The 22945-nt window shown below is 36.4% G+C and overlaps 1 protein-coding gene across 2 annotated transcripts in view; it reads left to right on the top strand.

Annotated features, from left to right (window-relative positions):
* Nucleotides 1-532: 532 nt before the first annotated feature.
* pappa2 (pappalysin 2) overlaps nucleotides 533-22945 on the top strand; it is a 101960-nt gene continuing 79547 nt past the window's right edge. For both annotated transcript variants that reach the window (XM_056477998.1, XM_056477991.1), the window contains exons 1-3: nucleotides 533-2278; nucleotides 7155-8217; nucleotides 18462-18610. In XM_056477998.1, the coding sequence (XP_056333973.1) occupies nucleotides 1456-2278; nucleotides 7155-8217; nucleotides 18462-18610 (2035 nt within the window). In that variant the 5' untranslated portion in view covers nucleotides 533-1455. The remainder of the gene's footprint in view (nucleotides 2279-7154; nucleotides 8218-18461; nucleotides 18611-22945) is intronic.

The following is a 22945-nucleotide window of genomic DNA, read 5'->3' as shown; positions in this document are numbered from 1 at the left end:
ATTCTTTCAGCTGTTTCATTCTGTTATTTATTTATAAATCATCAACTGAACAGATAAAAAACCTATCATATAATATTAATGTATTTCAAATAAAATTAGGTTAAATGTGAATAATATTTCTTGAGAAAAAAAACTTCAAAAGAGATCCACATTTATGTTTTTCTTTCCCTCTGCATGTTTAGCCATCTCAGTGAATTTCTCCATAAGAGAATGTTCTGAAATTTGCCATTGGTCCATCCTTGCTTTTTAGTGTTTACACATTTCTCACTTGCCTAATTTATTTATTTATTGTGTGTGTGCTGTGCTTTAGTCCTCTTCACATGTCCGGCAGATGTGCAGTTTCTTGCGTTACAGAACAGAAGTAGGTGTAGCAGCTACATGTCAGTGGCACTGGGGGAGAACGTATAAGAGTAGATGCGAGCAAGCAAGGGCTGGGTTGGACCTGGGTAAGTTTTCTTTTCTAATGGCTGGGATAGGGGCAGGGTTTGTGATGTCAGGCTGGAGGAAACAGATAAAACGTTTAGCGCGTTAGTTTGATCTGATGTGGAGATGTGGAGAGCGCGTGCAGCGGGACTCAGCTTGGGAATATAGGCACACTGACGGAGCGCAAGAGGAGTCTCCGCACCATCTCAAGGTGATCCAGAGAGCCGTTTTGACTTGGAACAGCATGCCAAAAAGACAAATCTCCTTTCAGTAACCTCACATTATTGGATACTGATCAATATTTAAATAATAACAAATGATGATAATAAAATCTTTTAAAGTGGACTTTCACAGCTCCCCGATATCTGAAACACTTCACTGTTAGAATAAACCACGACAGACTTTTGACGTTTTGGCGGTTTGTTCGCAGGACGAAGCGTGACCGCGAGCATTTGGACGCAACCCATTGCGCGCCTGTGAAAGGTGGCAACCTCAAATAACCTTTATCCAGCGCTACATCTCTCCACACAACCTTACACTGTACAGACAGCAAACTATGTAAGTCTGCTACAAAACGCGATATTATCGCTTTCATTCGACTGCATTAAGGATAGGTGATTGCGCGCGTAAATGAACTATTAGTGAATGACAATTAGTCATTTACGCAGGCAGTGCGCGCTGAAGAGGCAGCTTTTTTAGGAGATCCCAGAGTCACGGGACGTTCTGTACGGATCATAACACTCAAAAGGAAAGAAGAAAAGACTTAAAGTAAATAGTTTGATGTCAGTTACTCACAGTTAGGTTGCATAGTAAATTAGCAGAGCAACAAGCAATCCACCTCAATGCACTGATTATTTGGACATCCCTTGTCATTAAGCGAATAGCAAGTGAAGCCGAAGTTCTATAATATACACAACTAATGAGGAAAAGGCTATTTAAACGAATTAACTGTTAGTGCCTTCCCAAGTGCAGTTCAAAACAAACAAACAGATGTCCACGCATTGAAGGCTGCTGCTTCTCCTCCTCAATAAAATGATGTTTTTTAGACTACTGGCTATTATTCTTGCAGTATTTCACACGTGGCCGCTGAACAGCGCTCAGTCAGACCATATCCAGAAGTATAAGCGGACACTGGCACAGAGAGCGGAGCGAGCGCTGGCTGGAGAGCCGTGCGGATCTGTCAGCCGCAAGCGGCCGCCGCGCTCCACGGCGCACCAGTACCCTCTAGCGGGGGTGAGTGGAAGATACACCCGCTTGACAGACTTGCACTTGAGGAAAACTCACACTGTGAGGTCGTGTGCAGGTGACTGCAGCTCTAGTGCGGTTGAATTAACCAACTGGGATGCTAATGAGAAGAAAACATTTGTTCAACCGCTGGAAGAGACTTTCATATGGAAGAAAGAAGGCAAACGGGCACAGTGGGTCACTGATCCTGCCTCGGCTAAGTCACAAAATCCTTCTAAACACATATCAAAGGGACACACTTTACAGACAGAACAGGGTGCTGATTTCATAGACAGCTCATCTAAAACTAGAAGGGTTGCACGGAGCATTTCAGAGTTCAACAATGAAGAGGTAATCCCAGAGAAATCCTATAACCACCACACAGAATACTCAACAGAAAACGAGGAGTACTCTGGGGAGCAAGAGGGGCTGCAAAGCACTGCTGGGGAGCTGTGGAAGGCCGAAGTTCGGGATGTGCCCACAAAGTGGATGACAGGCATTTACTTCAGCGGTCAGGCGGAGCAACTAAAGGTGAACCCTGCGTTTGCCATAGAGCTTCCCCGTTCCAGATTCACCATAGAGCTGTGGGTCAAGCCGGAGGGGGGCCAGAATAACCCTGCCATCATCGCAGGTGGGTGTCTGTGAATTCATACATAACTCTATTGTTTAAAGGAACACTCGACTTGTTTTCAAAATATGTTCATTTTATTAGTCACCAATAGAGTTAAACAGTATACTTTTACCCTTTTTGAACCATTAGCTTAGCATAAATCATTGAATCGGATTACACTATTAGCATCTTGCTCAAAAAAATGTTTATTATTTTTAAAGCTTGACACTTCTGTAGTTGCATTTTGTATTAAGAAATGAATAATATTAATTACGAGGAAGTCTCCAGCTAGGTAACTGCCAAATATTCTCGCGCCTGTTTAAGCCATAATGCGGCAGCAAAGTTCCTTGATTATTACGCCAGAATGAGAGCATAGTTTCTAACCATATCAGCCTAGAAAATAGCAACTTTTAATTTTCTGTCAGTCTTAGTACATGATGTAACTACAAAAGAGTCACGCTTTAAATAAAAACACTGAGATGACTGTTTAATTCTAGATAACTTGTTAAATGAGCCCATTTCCAAAAAAAAAGGGGGAGCGTTCCTTTAAATCATTCTTTTCTTGTTGGGAGGTAGTGATACAGCTTGGTTTTCTAAGAATTGGAATTGTCATTTGTCATTACTTAAAGCAGAAGTTATTAGATGAAAGATACATTATTCACAATTAGCAACTGTCTAATCAGAATAAATACTGATGTAAGGCGTTCAGCCATGCAGACAAAATTGATTATGGGAAGTCAGATTCATTCCTCGAACTCGCCTCAGTTCATCAAGTGCATCAACTGGTGTGCGGTGGACTCTGTATTGTGTCACGGCTTTGACACGTTGTTGTTTCATTTAAGAGGCCTTTGTTTGAGGATATCAGCTGACAAGCAGATGAAATGAGAATGTGGAAATCAGCTGCTTACGGGGTGCTAACAATGAGTAGTGGTAAAGGGTGGGGTGTTATAGGAACAAGTGGCCACCACCTGCTCAGTGTGTCCTGTCTGCCGTGTTTAATCACTGGTTTTGTGCATATGGTGCTCTGTGTTTCCCAGGTTTATTTCATAAGCAGAATGTTCTACATGTAGTACTTACATTTGCAGCTTTAGTTATCATTGAGCTTAACTGCGTGATGTATTTCAAACATTTTTTAATATACTATATATATATATATATATATATATATATATATATATATATATATATATATATATATATATATATATATATATATATATTGAGAAAATAAGAGACCATAGGCACCATGGTGGCGCAGTGGGTAGCACGATCGCCTCACTGCAAGAAGGTCGCTGATTCGAGCCCTGGCTGGTCAGTTGGCATTTCTGTGTGTAGTTTGCATGTTCTCCCTGTGTTGGCGTGGGTTTCCTCCGGGTGCTCCGGTTTCCCCCACAGTCCAAAGACCTGCGCTAAAGCGAAATTGAATAAGCTACATTGGCCGTAGTTTATGTGCGTGAATGTAAGAGTGTATGGTGTTTTCCAGTGTTGGGTTGTGGCTGGAAGGGCATCCGTTGTGTAAAACATATGCTGGATAAGTTGGCGGTTCTTTCTGCTGTGGCGACCCCAGAATGAATGAATGAATGAAATTAAGAGACTATGGAAAAAATATGAAAAACTATTTTTGTTTTATTCTGTAATTTTTTTTTCAGATTTTATATAGAAAATTATGTGATTTCTAGAGCATTTTCTCCATCAATCAACACAAAGTCTATCATGTTTTCATATGTTTATTTTCTTCTTTTAGACAACATAATTGCAATGTTTTAACTCCAATATTTGGTGGAATAACCCTGATTTTCAATCAAAACATATGAAAACATTAATTATCCTGACGCGTTGTCATTTATTTAAAATTAAATATTGCTCTAAACAGCAATAACTTTATTTTATAATATTTAATATTTTGGAAGAAATATTGTCAGATCAAAACACCACAGAAATGAACATTTTACCCAAACACATACACATTACTCTTCTCGCTCCCCAGACTAATGTATATATATATATATATATATATATATATATATATATATATATATATATATATATATATATATATATATATATATATATATATATATATTATTTATACAACAGTTCAGTCTGGTTCTCGAATCTGATTGTCCGTGCAGACATTCTGCAATATCAGAACTCATACAGCCTCCTCAACCTTCTATATAACTCCGCCCACATAGGGTGTCAGCAGATTAATAAACTCACTACAGTTTGAAAAATATTGCAGCTGTTAGACAACATAATGTACTTTTGAGGTTTTTAACTGCATCTACGCAGTTTATTTATAAGGATAGTGCCTATTTTAAATATTTATTATTTCAGAGATACAGCATGTCAAAAACATCTATCAGCCTGTCATTAAGCCGAGCAAAGATGGTTGACGTTGTCCATCCACAATATGGCGACAGAGACCTCATAATAAGCCCTTAGAGGAGAAAAATTGGCATATTTTCAAACCTCAGCTGATCAAAATATTAGAAAATTGATGAGTGACATTCTAAGTCGATCTCTATCTTTTATATATTGTCGTGCTCTATTTATATCATATAATTGTAGTGTATTGAGTGTGAGATGGGACTCTATGGGAATGTATGTATGGAATGTATGTATCTTGTGTTGGCCACTCTTTGTATAACCCTGAGTTACTTTTTGGTTTGCCATCTGTTTGTTTCTAATGAGTCTCCTGTTTTCGTTACTGCAGACTAGTTCAGTAAAAAAAAAGAAAGAAAAAATGCCTTCATGTATTTAACGTTTTTCCTTGTCGCAAACACAACAGTAATCTGGTAGTGTTTGTGCTGCTTTGGCTTTTTCAGGGTTATTTATTGTCCCGATTGCAACTGGGAAATACTAGGAAATGTCTCTAGACTGATGGCATTTCATGCCGTTCAGCTTTATAATCTTAAAATGTGTGCAAAATCACCTGTTTTGTCATCACTTCATACATTACACTAGAGAATCGTTCAAATACTAGATCTGAAGTGATGTTTGTGAAGTAGCAACGGCTTCTGCTGTTCTCACGTCAGCTGCAGATGTGAATGAATGGCGGTAGAAAGTAGTTCCTCGTACAAAAGGATTTTTAGATTCTCTGTGTTTGATTTTCTTTTTTATATACATGATTATGCAGTCGAACTGTTGTATAAACGCAATATCACACTCGTAGCAGTGCGATATGGCTGTATATCGTCACTGGTGGGACACTAATGTACTCTGTCTGCTGCCTCGTGCCAACGCACACCTCCCACCATTCCCAATGTACAGCCGTATCGCACTGCTACCTGTGTGAAATTGCATTTATACAACAGCATAATCGTGTATATATATATATATACATGTATATATATGTATACATATTTCTTTTTGATAATGTATCTTTTATGCATGGCCAAGTAAAATACTTATCTGACCCATCGGTAAAGTCAATAAATTTTCATTTATTTTCTAAAGCGGACCTTATTGAGCCTTCTCCTTTCTTGTGGTATGCGTTAGACAGGCAACTGACTTCATTCAAAGCACATACTATGATTACAAATACAAAGTAAATAAACAGAATAAGCTGTGGAACATCACAGAAGGTGCCGGATCCCTCAAGGGAGTCTTCATAATCAGGTAAATGTGCGTTTTTTTCGCATGGCTGCTGAGGAGGGTCAATGTGGAAATGATTATATCTGGAAGTGCTTCTGAGACTAGTTCCCAGTAAGGAGAACAAAGCCCAGAGTTCTCCGCTTGTAACCTGTGCAATGCCCTTCCTCTGCCATGGATGCCAAAATACATGCTTTTAGGGGAAAGCGGGTGCAAATATTATTCATCTGTTGTAACACTGATGAGTCATCTATCAGACCTCAAAGAGAGCATTAGATAATCCATTTTAAAATCATCCACCACTTGGATAAAATCAGTATTCCCCAATGACGTCAAATCTCACTAACGTCTTAAATAAATGAGGGGTTCTACCTTATTGCTATTGTTAAGATTGTATTATTTTACTTTGACTTATTCGTCATCATCACTTAAATGATGTGAACATTGACTCCAGCCCCTTCTGAGGTCAATAGCTTTCTTTTAACAATCAGTGGATGAATCTATTGTTATAAAGCCAGATTTTTTTTAAATCCCCCCACTCTGCCAAATGAGTGTTCAAAGGCTTTACTGGAAGTGGTCTTTTCTTTTGCTAATAAGTGATACTATTCAAAAACATTCACTTTTTCTCTGTCTCCCATAAACACTTATCACATCGAAGTCATCACTCTTACCGGGTTACAAAGCAAGTATTTCTTAATCAGAATCGGCACACTTTGTTTCATGCCAAACTCAGCACTCCGGGCAAGTCTGAGGTACTACTATTAGCAGTACTTAATTTAGTGGGAGAGAGACATTATAAAAACAGTAAGATAAGAAGTCAGGCTTTGAAAATGTAGTAGCATCCAAGTGGAAAGTACTCTAGAAAGGTTTATCTTTCAGGGCTGATACATGCAGAAATTAGCAGATGTTGTCACACGCTGGAGCCTTGCACACACATCGGTAGGCTTTTCCAGTGAGTGAAATTTCAGTGTGGTCCGCGTCCCTCAGGATATTTTGTTTAAAGCTGCCCATCTCTCGTTCTCCCGTTTGCAGGGAATAATGCACCCGAGTGTGTATATGCCTGCATGTGCGTGTGTTGTTGGGAGGGTTGAAGGGGTTCCCTGACCTCTCTCTGTCCTTCCACGGTAACATCTGGCTGCCAGATGCGACTGCTCCTAACTAAAGGCGGCTGGGAATATCAGTGGATTTGTTGAATGAAAGTGACTTAAACTCTTAAACTCTTTAGACAATTAAACTACAATTACTGTGCGTTTAAAGAAGATACATTTTCGGTCATTGACTTATTTGTTTGTGTGTTTTTTAGGTGTGTTTGACAACTGTTCGCATCCCTTGAGCGAAAAAGGCTGGTCTGTCGGCATTCAAGCAGCAGACCCTACAGGAAGAAAAGATGGCAGGTTTTTCTTCTCGCTTCGCACTGATCGTTCACTTAAATCCACCACTATCATCGGACATCAGCGCTACCAGCCTGACAGCTGGACGCATGTGGTTGCCAGTTATGATGGCCACAAGATGGCGCTGTATGTAGACAATTTCAAAGCTGGCGAGAGCAGTGAACAATCGGGTGACCTATACAGTTCCTATATCAAGGCTTGTCGGTTGTTTCTGCTCGGCGGAGACCAGTCAGATCACGAGCACAGTTTTCGTGGACATTTAGGAGGCATCGCGCTCTGGGGTTATGCACGCTCCCATGAAGAACTTCTTAAAAACCACCAACCCCATTCAGAGATGCAATCTCCGCTCTTGTCCCAATGGGCAGATTTCTCAGAAGTTGAAAACCAGTGGGTGCCCTATAAAGATCGTCACAACCCAGTAATCATAGCTCTTCCTGTCCCAGAGCGACAGCTTGTGTCTCCGTTTCTGCCACCTCCATGTGGGGTGACTGTGTGCGACAATTTTGATGTCGCCCTTAGTTATAACAAGCACTGGCAAATGCGAGCAGAAAAGAAAGTTCGTTACCGCATTGTGAACATATGTAAAGATAACGGCAGTGACCCTTCAGTCTCCCTGCAGCAGATCCAGCTTCAGCACCAGGCTTTGAAAGATGCCTTCCATCCCTACAACATCACTCTAGAGCTCAGCATTCACACCGTATACAACTCTTCGCTCCAGCGGCGCTTCATCCTCAGCAACTGCCATATTGCTAAGGTTGGCAATCGCCACTGCGATCCAGAGTGTGACCATCCACTTACAGGTCATGATGGGGGCGACTGCTTGCGCATGGGGCCTTGCTACAACTGGAAGCGGCGTGATGGAGTCTGCAACCCAGAATGCAACAGCATTCACTATGATTACGATGATGGTGATTGCTGTGACCCAGAGGTCACAGATGTCGCAAAGACCTGCTTTGATCCAGAGTCTCCTCAGAGGTGAGCTTGTGCTACAATATGGTTCCACTTTAGCAACTAACTTGATGTCAGGCACAATATTTAGTGAGGGTTCATGTTTTGGTCTTAACTTGAGAATTCAAAACAAATTGAAACAAAAACTCCTTAGGATGATACTTGACTGCCTACTTGGTTCCATTGCAATTGATTCAGGTTCTGTAGTTTATCTTTACATCAGCTATGTACATTTATGTTCTTAGCTGATGCATTCTTACCAAAATGGCTTACCTTAAAGGCCAGGACAAAATAATTAAAAGCATTCTTCATTTCTAGCCGATGGTTGGTGTGAACTGACTTAGTTACGTGCTTGTTAAATGTTCTCACAGCAGCATCAGGAAAAAGGAAACCGACGTGTCTTGTGAAATAGTGTTCACTTTTTTTCTTCGTTTTTTTGTTATTTTCAAGATTGTCAGAGCATTTTGTATTACTCAACATGCAAAGCATACAAATCGGCCTTCTGGAATAGCTTTAAAAAGCATGCAGAACTTGGATGCAGAACTGAGCCAAAGTATACACTTAATGTGGCTAAACAACAAAACCAGAGGTCTCAGCTCTATTCATTGTGAAAAGCAGGACAGTTTTGCTCCTGTACAGACTGTTTGATGGCTTGCCACAATGTCTTTCATTTTTCTGGTGCTACAATTTTAAGTTGATGTCCACAAAGGCGTATAAAAATTACAAGCAAAGGATTTCAAAATATTTAAAAGGCCATTTATTAATAATGTTAGTATTTATTTTTGAATATCCTTTTTTTTAAAATTCATATAGAGCAGATTATTAAGGCATATAACTACTACATCATTTTAATTTTCTGCATTTTAAAATGGTACTTATTAGATATATAATGGTTTGCATATATCTTCATATTTCATGTTTTATATCTGACCTGAATCTTAAATCGGAGCAGGAAAAATTTGCTATATGTCAAAATTCCAGATGCAGCCTGGGAAGTGTTGTTCCAGGCTCAGTGTGCATCAAGACCTTGAGTCTCAGTCACCAGCTGATGTCATTTTATGGTTGCTTGAGAACAAGTTTTCTTCAAGATCCACGTATCTGATCCTGAAGGACTTCTATAGAGATTAATAGTGCCCTAATGATATCAGTAGATAGTTGTCTGACATACAATATATTGGTAGTTTTCCACAACTTTCCAGTTTTCCAAGAGGACAACAGCAAGTTTAAACTGAAAATCCACAGGCATCAATATTTTTTTCTGTCAATGATTGGTGGATAATAAGTTGAATGCCATTCCACCATTTCTTGTTACCTCCTGGTGGTAAATGACAACTACATATATTTTGCCTGCAGGCCAAACAAAAAAAACAACAAAAAAAACTCTACACTGTAAATAATTTAAGTAAGTTCAACAAAAACAAAACAAAACAGAATCCTTATTTTATTTAGCTTTTTCTTGTCTGCTCAACTTTTGAAAACATCAGCTGCACTGATCTAAAATTATTTGTCAGTAATACAAAAAAAAAACATTTAGATGGGTTAACATAACATCTGGAGAGGTGAACTACTCTGTAACAAAACTTTTTAAGTTGTGCCAACTGAACATTTTTTGTCTGCAGAACTGGAATGCCTGAAGTGAAGTGAACAAAAACATAATCCTTATTTCCTTTTATTTTTTTCTCGTGTACTCAACATTTCTTTTTACCTTTAATTGATAGGACAGTAGAGATTATAGACAGGAAAGCGTGGGGAGAGGAGAGAGGGTAAGGATCAGCATAGGACCTAGAGGCAGGGAACATGGCAGGACAAACAGGGATGCTTTGCTTTGTAATGCTTCACATTTGAAGCATGCCTTCCTGTTTTTTCAAATGACTATATTTGTTTGTTCCGATAATGCATGGTTTCCGCTACATTCACTCTTTCATGGTGGGGCTTTTCTGTAATGCTGTAGTAATGCTGTGCATTATTTGTTTAACCCTTTAAGGTGACATGCTGACTGACTGACTGACAGGTGCATGATACGTGAGGCCAGCAAACATGACGTAACTTTCTGTTAAGATGAACAGTTTTCATAATTATACTTTATAGATAAAGGTCTATGGCTCTGCATACAATTACTTTATCTTGCTGGAATTTGTTACCATTTTACTTTACTTCACGACGCATTAACAGAGTACCCGCAGGGTCTTAAAAGCATTGAAAAAGTCTTAAATTTGATAATCTCAAATTAAGGCCTTAATAGCCTTGAATTTGGTATACAAAGTCTTGGATTTCGTTACAAAGGTCTTATTTTATTCAATTGTTATTTCCTTTCCTACGATTAAGTTCATACCATAACAAAATTAACAGTTACTAATGTAGGCTAATTAAAAATTTGTGCGGCGTAACGTTGAGTGCATCTCGTGCTCCACGTCAAAGTGTGCACGCCCGTTACTATGGTTACTAGGCAAGTGAGGTACAGAACAAGATAGTCGCTAGCCTAGTTTGTCGGCTACAGTGGGAATGTGCCGGTTTAATCCGCTGTGGCCAAGGAATCCGAATTACGTTTGGGTCAAGCCTGTGCCAGGAAATGACCGCGACGCCTACTGCTGTTGGTGCCGGAAATCTTTTAAGCTAGCGACGATGGGTGTTACGGCCCTGGACTCCCATATGAGGGGTGACAAACAAACACCCCGCATGCATTACTGCTCGCCAGCGCCAACCACCTATTGTGCAGTTCTGCACACCGGAGACCTCTACGGTTACTGAAACTGCTTTGGCTATCGGTAATGAAGAAGTTTCTACATTAGAAGCATTGCCATTCGATTGAATTCAATTCCCACCTCTAGGTCCTATGCTGATCCTTCCCCTCTCTCCTCTTCCCACACTTTCCTGTCTATACTCTCTAGTGTCCTATCAATTAAAGGTGAGAGAAAATTTTGAGTACATGAGAAAAAGAAAATAAGGATTGTGTTTTTTTTTGTTCACTCAACTTCAGACATTCCAGTTCTGCATGTTCAGTTGGCACAACGTAAAAAGTTTTGTTACAGAGTAGTTCACCTCTACAGAAAACTAATAAATAATAAATACGTTTTGAAAAGTTGAGTGAACAAGAAAAAGCAAAAGTAAATAAGGATTCTGTTTTTTTGTTGTTGTACTAACTTAAATTATTTTACAGTATATTGACAATCATTCAAAAGCAAATATATGTTTTTTTAAATCCGTTTTTAACAAATAAATTTGATTATTCAGTAAGGACAGTGACAGTACAGACATTCATGATGTTACGAAAGATTGAACCTATTCTCTTGAACTTGTATTTATCAATGATTCCTGAAACAATATAAAAGTTTCCACAAAAAATAATAAATAGTACAACTGGTTTCAACATTTTGAAAAAAAAATAAATTAACAAATTAGCATACTAAAATAAAAAACAGCATCTCAAAATATATTAACATGAAAAACATTTCTTTTTTAAAATAAAAGTCATTTATTTATAATATTATATTTGTTTGTACCAATCAAATAATTGCAGCCTTGGTGAAAATTGGAAATAACATTTTGTAGACCTCAAATGGATATTTCACCCAAAACTGAAAATACTGTCATCACTTACCTTTTACTTGTTTACTTTACTTGGTTACCTTTACTTTACTTACCCAAACCTGAGTTTCTTTCTTCTGTTAAACACAAAAGAAGTTATTTTGAGGAAAGCTGGAAGCCTGCAATCATAGACTTCAATAGTATTTTTTGTTTCTACTATCGGAGTCAATGGTTGCAAGTTTTCAGCTTTCGTCAGCTTTCAATATCTTCTTAAGCGTTCAACAGAATAAAGAATCTCTTCAGGGTCTGTAGTACTGACCTGGAGTAACACACTGTCCTTGGCATGCCATAGTCGAAGAGCAATCCAAAGGTACACAGTAACGCAAATGTTCATTTACTGGAGTTATTTTGCTCTACATATGATGTGTCAATAGGAAAAAAAAGCCAATAGTCAACAGGACTGGATTAACTTTGGGCTTATAGACTAAACCCTTAGAGATGTCTTTTTTAACCATTCTGGAAGTGCATGTCACTTAGGCTGCTGTCCAGAGTTTGCAGAGAATTAATGCAGGGATGACATTTTGATGGCAATTGTATAGCATGCTTTTTATGTGAAGGTCTGGGATTTTAATGTTTTGCTGTGTGAGTTATAGCCCAGGTATCTGCTGCTGGGCAGTGAAGCCCGAGCACTTGCCAATGGCTGTCACTACACAAATTTGTTGTTGAAGCAGAGAGAAACAGCACAGGGGAACCACCAGGTGCTTTTTGGCTTGCTCCAGAAATGGAAGGAGATGAAAGCGGAGACATTTCAGTTCAGATATGTAAGCCAATAGAACTGAACTACCTGATAACTCTTCTCTTTAGTAATTAACTTTGATAGATGCTTAGGAGTTTTAGCGATTTATGATGTATTTACATCTTTATTCATTCTGCTGTGAGATTGCCGGATCAGTGGTTTTGAAAATGCGTTTCAGGGTGTGTTCACACTTGGCAGGTTTGGTTTGATTAAAACGAACTCTGGTGTGGTTCATTTGGGTAACACTGAATCTTGATGCGCGCCAAACAAATGGTTCCAAATTAACTCTGGTGGTCTCGAGTTGTTGTTTTTTTTTTAAACACAATGTTGCCTAATTCAATGCAGACTTTTTCTGGACAAGAATTTCTAGTACTTTTAACACCAACAACGTTTTGAGTCTAACAATTTACACAGTTCATAATCATATATCGTTTTTATTTTGGTTCAATTTTAATTAATTAAGAGAAGCAAACTACAAGTGTGAATATACCACTTGTTTGAATGGAAGTATCAGTCGGTATGATGAAGGATGGGGCAGACTTTTCCACATTGTTGTATATATTTTTTAGTAGCTATTTAGTTTAATTACCAATTCCCACTATTAGCTACTGGTGTATAACCTGCTTATTATTAAGATATTTGGTGTTTATTAGTACTTATAAAGTATGATCTTATTTTACATCCCTAATCTTACCCAATACTTAAAATCAACTACTACATATGGAATTTCATGGTATTTGTTTTCCCTAATATGGGTACCAATGGTTACAGGTTTCTAGCCATTTTTTAAATAACTTCTATCGTGTTCAGCTACAACCAAATAAAAGTAACTCATGTAGGTTTGAAACCACTTGACGTTGAGAAAATAGTGAGTCAATTTTCTTTTTTAAATGAATTATCCCTTTAAGGTCTGGACTCTGTGTTGGCCATTCCATGAATTTTCTCCAGATATAATTTCACTGCATCAGCAGTGTGTTTGGATCAATATCATTCTGAAAAATAAAACTTTACCAATAAGTGGTTTCCAGAAAGAAAGGGATAATTAATTACTTTAAAAAATTCATGACATGCAGCTCAGACTAGATCTAACCAGAACCTCCAGCTTGTTCATTGAAGGCTGTAAGCACTTATTCTTCTATCTATCTCCAACACTGTCCTTTTACATATCTTAAATACTCTAACTCCCTTTCCTTCGGCTTAAACCTTGCTTTGTCAGGGGTTGCCACAATGAACCGACAATTTCTCTACACAAAAATGTAACCTGATCAAGCAGGGAGTTGAACCAGTGACCTTCTTGCTGTGAGGCAAATGTGCTAACCACTTAGCCTATATCTTAAACAATTACAGTAGACAAAAAAGCTAAGAAAAAAGAAATTCATTTATTAATTTTCTTTCCAGCTTAGTCCCTTTATTAAACAGGGGTTGAATGAACCGCCAACTTTTCCAGCATATGTTTTACGCAGCGTAAGCCCTTCCAGCCACAACCCAGCTCTGGGAAACACCCATACACTCTTGGATTTACACCCACACATACACTACGGCCAATTTTAGCTTATTCAATTCACCTATAGCACATGTCTTTGAACTGTGGGGAAATCCGGAGCACCCGGAGGAAACCCACATGAACACAGGGAGAACATGCAAACTCCACACAGAAAGGCCAACTGACCCAGCCAGGGCTCGAACCAGTGACCTTCTTGCTGTGAGGCAGCAGCGCCACCCACTGCCCCACCATGTCACCTCTGAAAAAAGAAGTACAAATAACAAATTCAGCTTTAAATCACACGAAAAAATTCAATGCAGCATTTGTGAGCACATTAAGCTTTTTAAAACTTAAACACACATATCTCAAACTTTATACTGTATAAGAGTATATGTGTTCCATATTGGTTTCTTAAAGATACATTTTAGTAGCTAAACAATACAAAAAATATACTCATTGTACCACCCTAGTGACAACTTGTACCTTTATTTCGGAGTGTGTTTGTGCTGTTGAATCTTCTTATGTGCTGATAGTTGAGCATTTTTATTAGCTGTTGTTTTTGTCATGTTGTTTTCTTACATGAATAGGCATTTTTGTGGCATCAGTTGGCTTGTGGTTAGCATTAGACTCCCCCGTGGGATAGTTTATAGGGAAAAATGAACAACATGTGATTTTATGTGTATTTATTTATTTATTTTGCTTGATAATTGATCTGATTCATCTGTCTTTATAGCAATGTATTCTTATATGCTCAACATATTCAAAGGCTAGACTGGTAAATACTGTCAGCACCCACTGCTTACAGTTATTGGTAAACCACTAATGTTCAGCAAATCTTTACGTAAGAATTGAGTTTGAGTGTTGTTTGGTTTAAATGACTGATTATTGCAGACACTTGAAATATTATTTATTTTAGCCTCATGGACTGTAAAATCAGATTTTGTTGCTTAAAATATACAAAGGTCTTTTAGCAAGCTTTAAACACTGAGGAGAATGTCATTTGTTTTATATACTGTGAATTTGTTTAAACCGGAGCTAATTTGTTTTTTAAGTCAGATCCTTAGGATTCACTGCCATATTGCAGTTCATTAAATCAGATCTTTTTATTGTGTTCATCAGAACAACTTGAAATCTGTTATTTATATTTAAATTATATATGTTTAAAAAATGTTTATTATTTTGTGAAATAGGGACAAGAAATTGGAAAATCAGTTTATGGTTTTGTTTATAATGTTCCAGCAGGATCATTAAAAATACTGAAAAACTGAATAATTTATAATTTTCCAGAATTTCTTGCATTTTCACACACACATATTATTTGTCAGTTTCACACACACATATTATTATTATTATTATTATTATTTGTCAGTATTTTTAAATAGTTTTTAGCACAAAAAAAGCACAATTAATAATATTAACAATGTGACTTTTTTTCAAATAACATATCTATTCTTTTTCTTACTATTTCGTACTTGTATAAATCTTTCATTTTCTTTTTAAAGAGCCCCTATTATGGGTTTTTGAAAATGGCCTTCCATTCAGTATACAGCACAGCTCTTAGTGAATGAAAACATCCAGATGAGGATTAAATCTGAAAGTGCACCTTGATTTTTTTAATTAAAGATTCAACTCAGAGTCATTTAAATGATTCGTCGTTCGTCTAGATCTTTTGCCTGTTCGTATTTTAAGTACCATCGTAAGTACCAGATCTGGTAAAACGTGAACATGCCTTTCCCTTTAAATGCTAGCAGAGTGCAGGTGTGTGTGGGACGGATCATAACTAAAGATGAGTAAACATCAATGAGTGAACATACTGCTGATTAATGCAAAAATCTACCTTGCAACAGGGATTTGTCTGCTGTTTGTTAAAGAAAGGATCAGAAAAGACTATTGATGTATGGGACTTTGTCAGAGCTTAACAGTAACTTTAACAGTACACAATTCATGGATCTGTTTCTTCCTCCATTTCACAAGTGTAAGTGCGATTAAAATGGTTGCCCTTTTGTTTTAGCACCGCGCTAAGGAGAGGTTTGGGAACAAATGAATCTCTGAATAAATCATATGGGAGTCGTTGGGATAATTAGGTAAAGTAAATGCATATTATAAGACAGTGAAAGTGTTTTTTGATCTTGCATACATATCAGACTCTTGTTGGAGACCTCCAAAACCAAAATACGACCTTTTTAAATGCATAATAGGGGCTCTTTAAACATAATTGTATCAACAAATTGTAAGCTTTATGCTTAAAATACAGCCAGTAAAAACTGATTAAGAACACAATTATACCTTCATATTTTGGACAATATTTGACCTTAGAGTGAAATAAATGGAGAACCATTAATCTAAATATGTTTTATTTCTATTATCCTTGTATTGTTGTCTTTACTTGATGTCTTTCAACAATGTAATTGTTAAAAACCTATTTGTAGTACACATTTTCAGAACATATTTGGAACAGCACACTGTTCAGTTTTAAGTCATGTGAATATAATAATAAAAAATTATTTGAATTATTTAGCTGAAATAAATAGCCCATTTGGAGAGATTTAGGCTACTATAGAGCTGTCAAGAATACTGGCTCGACCTTTTACTTGTTTAATAATAATAAAAAAAGCTACAATGCATGGTTCATTCTTGAATGGAACGGGTCCAAGAAACAGTAGGTGGTTCAGCTAATAGGCTCGACCCTTCGGCATGATCCAAAGGGCATTAAGAGCGGACTTCTTCAAACCAACAGACCATTGATATGAGGTGCAAAGGCTTAAGCAGCTAAGAAAGCAAATGAGAAAAATGACATGTGACATATTCCAAGGTAAAAATAAGTTAACATCACACATCAAAGCGCCTCTGAGGAGATTTATCACAGCTGGAAGTGGAATAAAAAGTGGGTAGTCGTTTCATGGGCCATAAACAGTTCAAACAATTGTAATCTCTAATCATCGTGGCATAAAGTGTGTTTTATGAGTGTTGTTTTGAATTAAAAAATATATATAGAACTGTAAATATAATCTTACGGCCTTACTTTTGATGTCATTTGCTTACAAATTCCAGTTGCTTACCTACATAAATAGAATTGGGCTTTTATGGTAAATTGCTCATTTGTGACCCTGGACCATAAAAGCAAGCTGATGTTGCATGGATATATTTTTGGCAAGAACTAAAAATACATTGTATGGGTCAAATTTATAGATTTTTTAAACGCCCAGAATCACTAGAATATTAAGTAAAGATTGTTTTTATGAAAATATTGTGCAGATTTTTTTTATTTAAATTAAAAAATCATTAGAATAGTAAGTAGAGATCATGTTTCATGAAGATATTGTGCAGATTTATTTGATTCAAATAAAAACAATCATTAGAATATTCAGTAAAAATCATGTTTCATGAAGATATTGTCCAGATTTAGTTGATTCAAATAATTTAAAAAAATCTGTAGAATATTCAGTAAAGATCATGTTTTATGAAGATATTGTACAGATTTATTTGATTCTAATAAAAAAATCTGTAGAATATTCAGTAAAGATCATGTTTCATGAATATATTGTACAGATTTAGTTGATTCAAATAAAAAAAAAATCTGTAGAATATTCAGTAAAGATCATGTTTCATGAAGATATTGTCCAGATTTAGTTGATTCAAATAAAAAAAATCTGTAGAATATGAAGTAAAGATCATGTTTCATGAAGATATTGTACAGATTTATTTGATTCTAATAAAAAAATCTGTAGAATATTCAGTAAAGATCATGTTTCATGAAGATATTGTACAGATTTAGTTGATTCTAATAAAAAAATCTGTAGAATATTCAGTAAAGATCATGTTTCATGAAGATATTGTACAGATTTAGTTGATTCTAATAAAAACAATCTGTAGAATATGAAGTAAAGATCGTGTTTCATGAAGATATTGTACAGATTTAGTTAATTCTAATAAAAACAATCTGTAGAATATTAAGATCATGTTTCATGAAGACATTTTGTGGATTTAAACTAAATATATCAAAACTAAATTTTTGATTAGTAATGTGTATTGCCAAGAACTTAATTTGGCCAACTTTAAAGGCAAATTTCTCAGTGTTTATTTATTTATTTATTATTTTATTTTTTTAACCATTTGATTCCAGATACTGAAATAGTGTAATCTCTGCCAAATATAGTCCTCACAAAGTATACATTTATGGAAAGCTTATATATTCATCTTTCTTGTCATGTGTAAATCTCAGTTTTTAAAAAAATTGAAAATACCTGTCCTTTTAAAGTACAATAGGGAGGACGGAAACAAACCAACCAGGATATCAACATGAGTTGTCCAATCATGAAATGAAAGCTCTTCGACCTAAGTCTCAATCCATCAACGAAATCTATTAGTAAATGTTGAACTTAACTAAATGCATGCTTTAGAAGTGTTTATCAATGTTAATTTATTTTAGCTAAACTTGTTTTCTGTATTGATTTCTTTCTGCTGCAGAGCTTATTTGAGTGTGAAGGAACTGAAAGAGCTGCTTCATCTGAGCAGTTCAGACATGCTCAATGTGTTCTTCGCTAATAATTCAGCACGTGAAGAGCTGGCTGGAGTTGCCACCTGGCCATGGGCAAAAGAAGCTCTTACTCACCAAGGTAAGCTATCCAGTTACATGTAACACACAAGCTCACGAAGGAAAGAGCACAACTGTGGTTTTGTTAGAAAAATTACTTAATCAAAAATCAAATAATGATTTGAAGTCTTGAACGTATATTTCTCATAAAATTGTACTGTTAATTTATGCACTGCTGCGAGTTTAGTCTTTCGTTCTTTATGCTGTTGGCAAAATAAGATCATGCACACTCAAAGTGAACTAACGCTGCAATAACATCATGTCAGTTCACCTATATCTTCTGTCCTGCGTCGCATTACCATTATAGTCAGCAGCACTACACACAAGTTGCCTGTAGTAAACACACACACCCTGACCTAATATGAAAGGCATTAGCGAACAAAGTGGTTTTTACATTTTTTTGGTGCACAAAATAGTTCTTGGAGCTTCATATGATTATAATTCAAGCACTGTAGTCTAATTTACTAAAATACTCTGGTCTGCTTCTACGGTTTTATTATAGTGATTGTAATAATAAAATGCATATATACCTTTATTGCTTAGCATTTTTCACATTGAAAGTAAGCATCAGTTTGCATGTTAGTTAACTGCCTGGGAAAACAACCAATTTGTAATATCAGAACTAACTTGTCATTGTGCTAATGATGTGAAAAGCCCCACCTTGCATGTTGATGAGATTGGTTACAAGATTGGAATAGTAGGATACAGGTGATTTAAAGAGACCTATGATGAAAATCAACTTTTGTAAGCTGATTGGACAGAACTGTGTGTAGGTACAGTGTGTTCGTTGTCGTATTAGAGTGGTATAAAGACAAGAAGTCACATTTTTAATTTCCTGATGTTAAAAAAGGGCCCAAATCCCAGTGAATTTGAGGCCCACCGCAATTTGATGTAGGAGTGCAGTTTTCCCCACCCACCAAATTGATTGACAGGTGCTTTGTCTCCATAATAACGTGTATACACACGTCCACAGAAGATATTTTTGCAAAGAAACTGGGATTAAAACATATAACTCTCTGTGATCAGCTGCACCTCAATAATTAATTTTCTAAATTTAAAATGTTTTTAAAACGGAGCATGCTAGTAATAAAGAGAGTAAACTTGGCATGTATTTCTTAACCACTATAATCACCACGGCCGCATGGTGTCAGTAAATGTACATATGTGTGTGTGTGTGTGTGTGTGTACTGCAAACGGCATTTGTGTGTGACTCATCATTTCAGAAAGGCTTGAATAAACTCCACCACAAAAACATCAAATAAACTTACTTGGCATATTTCAGCTTCGCCCATGTCTGTCTCTATCACTGTGCTGTTTATCTGACATAACGCATGATGAGAAGCAGACACACGTAGCGGTGGGCGGGGAGAAGCAGCTCATTTTCATTTAAAGCCACAGGCTACAAAAACAGCTACATAGTCTTCAGAGACTAAAATGGGCAGATTCTACATTATATAAATAATAATCTGATGGGTATTTTGAGCTGAAACTTTACAGACACATTTTGGAGACTGTAAAACAGGTGCCCTTTAAAGCAGCATTTTTGATACTTTAGTATTAAGGAAAACATTTTTATCCTGATCCTGGTGTTGACTTATGAATTATACACTTATAGCAGTTGTTTTATTGCTTTTCTTTTAAAATCCCCTTTAAAGGATATACTCAAAAAATGACTTTTGCAGTTTGTTCAAACTACTTTTTAAAATGAGTCGAAACAGCACAATTCTTACTTTATTTTTGGCACAAATTAATCGTTTTGTTCAATCCACTTAAATTTGTCAAAACGATGAAGCTAACTTAAGCGATTTGTGTTGGGACAGCATGAAGCTAATATGTGAGACCCAGCTTTTTTGGGGGTTGCAAACCTTCATGAGTTTTTTAATTCTGTCAAACACAAAATAGGTTATTTATAAAAAAGCTGAAAACCTGTAACCATTGACTTTCATAGTACACTGTAAAAAATAAATTGTTGAGAAAACAAGGCAACTTGATGCAGTAAGAACTTTGAGTCATTTCAACAATTGTTTTTTAGTTCTTCTCAGTAAGGATATTTTGTTCAGCTAACATAATTTTGTTTATTCATGCAATGTTGATTATTGTATTTTACTAATAAAGATATTCTTGTCACATCAACTGAAGCAACAGTTACCGCTATTGAGTCAATAAATTTTTTTCTGTTTAGTGGATGATTTTTTTCAAATTTGCAAAATTAGTAATAAATACTAGTTTGCATATCATCCTGTTTTTAATCATTTTACTTAAAAACGACAAACACAAACTTACTACATTCATTCATTCATCCATTTTCCTTCGGCTGCAACCCAGTACTGGGAAACACCCATTCACACTCAGACACCTGTACTGTGTGTCTTTGGACTGTGGGGCAAACTACCCGAAGGAAACCCACGTAAACACAGGGATGCCAACTGACCCAGCTGGGTCTCAAACCAGCGACCTTCTTGCTGTGAGGCGACTGTGCTACCAACTGCGCCACTGTGTCACGCCTCTTACAAGCAACAGATAAACAAGCTTCGATCGTACACGCATTCGCAAATTATTTAAATATCAACATTCCTGTTCAACACAAAAATGTTTGTCCAGAAAACTCAGTTAAACATTTAGACATGACATTTTAGCGAATATTGTTGACATAGCATATATTTTTATGTAGATCAATAGTTATTTACAATTCTTAGTATATATGACAGTAAAAGTACAGTGTGCTGAACAAATGCTGATATTATTTTTTACAGTGTACACTAAAAAAATCATCAGATTTAAAAGTTATATGATTGCGGACAATTTATATGGGCGGAATTTAAATGAACAAACGAAGCTGACATTACTAAATTCAATTTGTTTGTTTAAATTCGGCAAATATTAATAGTTTGCAACCACTTACCTTAAAAAAATGTGTAAATCCAAGGAATCATTTTTTTTCATTGTAGGAAAAACTAATTATATGGAAGTCAATAGTTACAGGTCTTCAGCTTTCTTCAAATGATTTTATTTTATGTTCAGCAGACGAAAGACAGTCAAACGAGTTTGGAAAAAGTAAAAGAAGTCTAAGTGATGGAATATTTTTCAGTTTTGTGTAAGCTGTCTCTGTAAAAGTGTGAAATGGATTTACATTATCTCCTACAGTTGGTGTGACAGCTCAATTTAGTGGCTAATAATGGGATCAGGACTACATGCTTTTTTTGATAGCACAAGAAACAAGTTAACATGAGAACAAACCTTTGAAATAAATTCCGAACAGCTATTTCTAAATAAAAAAACAGACCTTCACAACAAAGACAGTTATGGTAGATCTGCCTTCTGACCTCCAAAGCCAACTGGGTTCATTCTACCATGGACAATGTCATGTTAAGAAGTCAGTTGTTTCCTGTCACTACATTCCCCACAGCACATGTGTTTTTTGTACCTAACGCCATACATCTTCTTGCCTTTTTTAGATCGCCTTAAATCTTTTCTTTAAAGAAACACATTCTTGCCTTTTCCACCTTGTTGTCTGTATTTGCCTTTGTGAGATTAATGGGCCGTAATCTCAAGCATAAAAGAAAACACTTGCAGCACGCATAGATTTCCCAGTAGATTACCTCTTAATCATTACAGCCGTCCACAGGGTGGGAAGAAAAGGAACTCGACAACAACCAAACAAAAACAAAAGAAGGGCATTACCCTGTTCCCATCTCCAAACTGCCAGCTTATTTTATAGTACCCGTCGTTGCTGTGTTTTAGAGCTCATTAAAGTGGTCTCAGTTAAGTCCAGCTCCTTTAAAAAAAAACAAGATTTCTCTCAAGCAGGAAGGTTTCTTATATAAGTCCCCCTCCCTATGGTCCAGGATGCATGATCAGACATTCTGGTCTTGGCTTTTTGGGTTATAGCTTTTGTTAATGAGATCGTTCTGGCATGTGCATAGAACATGAACTTTTAAACCGATGTTAGCATCGGAGTAATTAGTGCCAACTTGATTTTGTGAGTTTGAATTTGGTAGTACATTTTCTTGAAAAGCCATCCAGTCTGTGATACTTGTTAATATTTGACATTAATGTTGAATTTGCTAAACCTTTAGATAATTAATTAGGTATCATATGAACAATTTGACTGTATAACTAATGTTATTTTATTTTTTAATTTGTAATACATTTGTAATTTTTTGTATATATTTTTAGATTTTAAGCATGTTTTGTTCATTGCTTTAGCTTATTGCATTTTACTAATATTAAGATATAAATTTTACTGTAAAGTGTTATGGAATTTAATATGTTAAATAAAATTAGTGATGTATTATTTTAGACATACACTACCTGACAAAAGTCTTGTCATCAATCCCAGTTGTAAGAGCTACAAACT

This window comes from Danio aesculapii, chromosome 2 (genome assembly GCF_903798145.1).
Source record: "Danio aesculapii chromosome 2, fDanAes4.1, whole genome shotgun sequence".
In the NCBI taxonomy this organism is placed as follows: domain Eukaryota; kingdom Metazoa; phylum Chordata; class Actinopteri; order Cypriniformes; family Danionidae; genus Danio; species Danio aesculapii.
The sequence above is the reverse complement of the archived record's forward strand: the minus strand, read 5'-3'. Positions and strand labels throughout refer to the sequence as shown.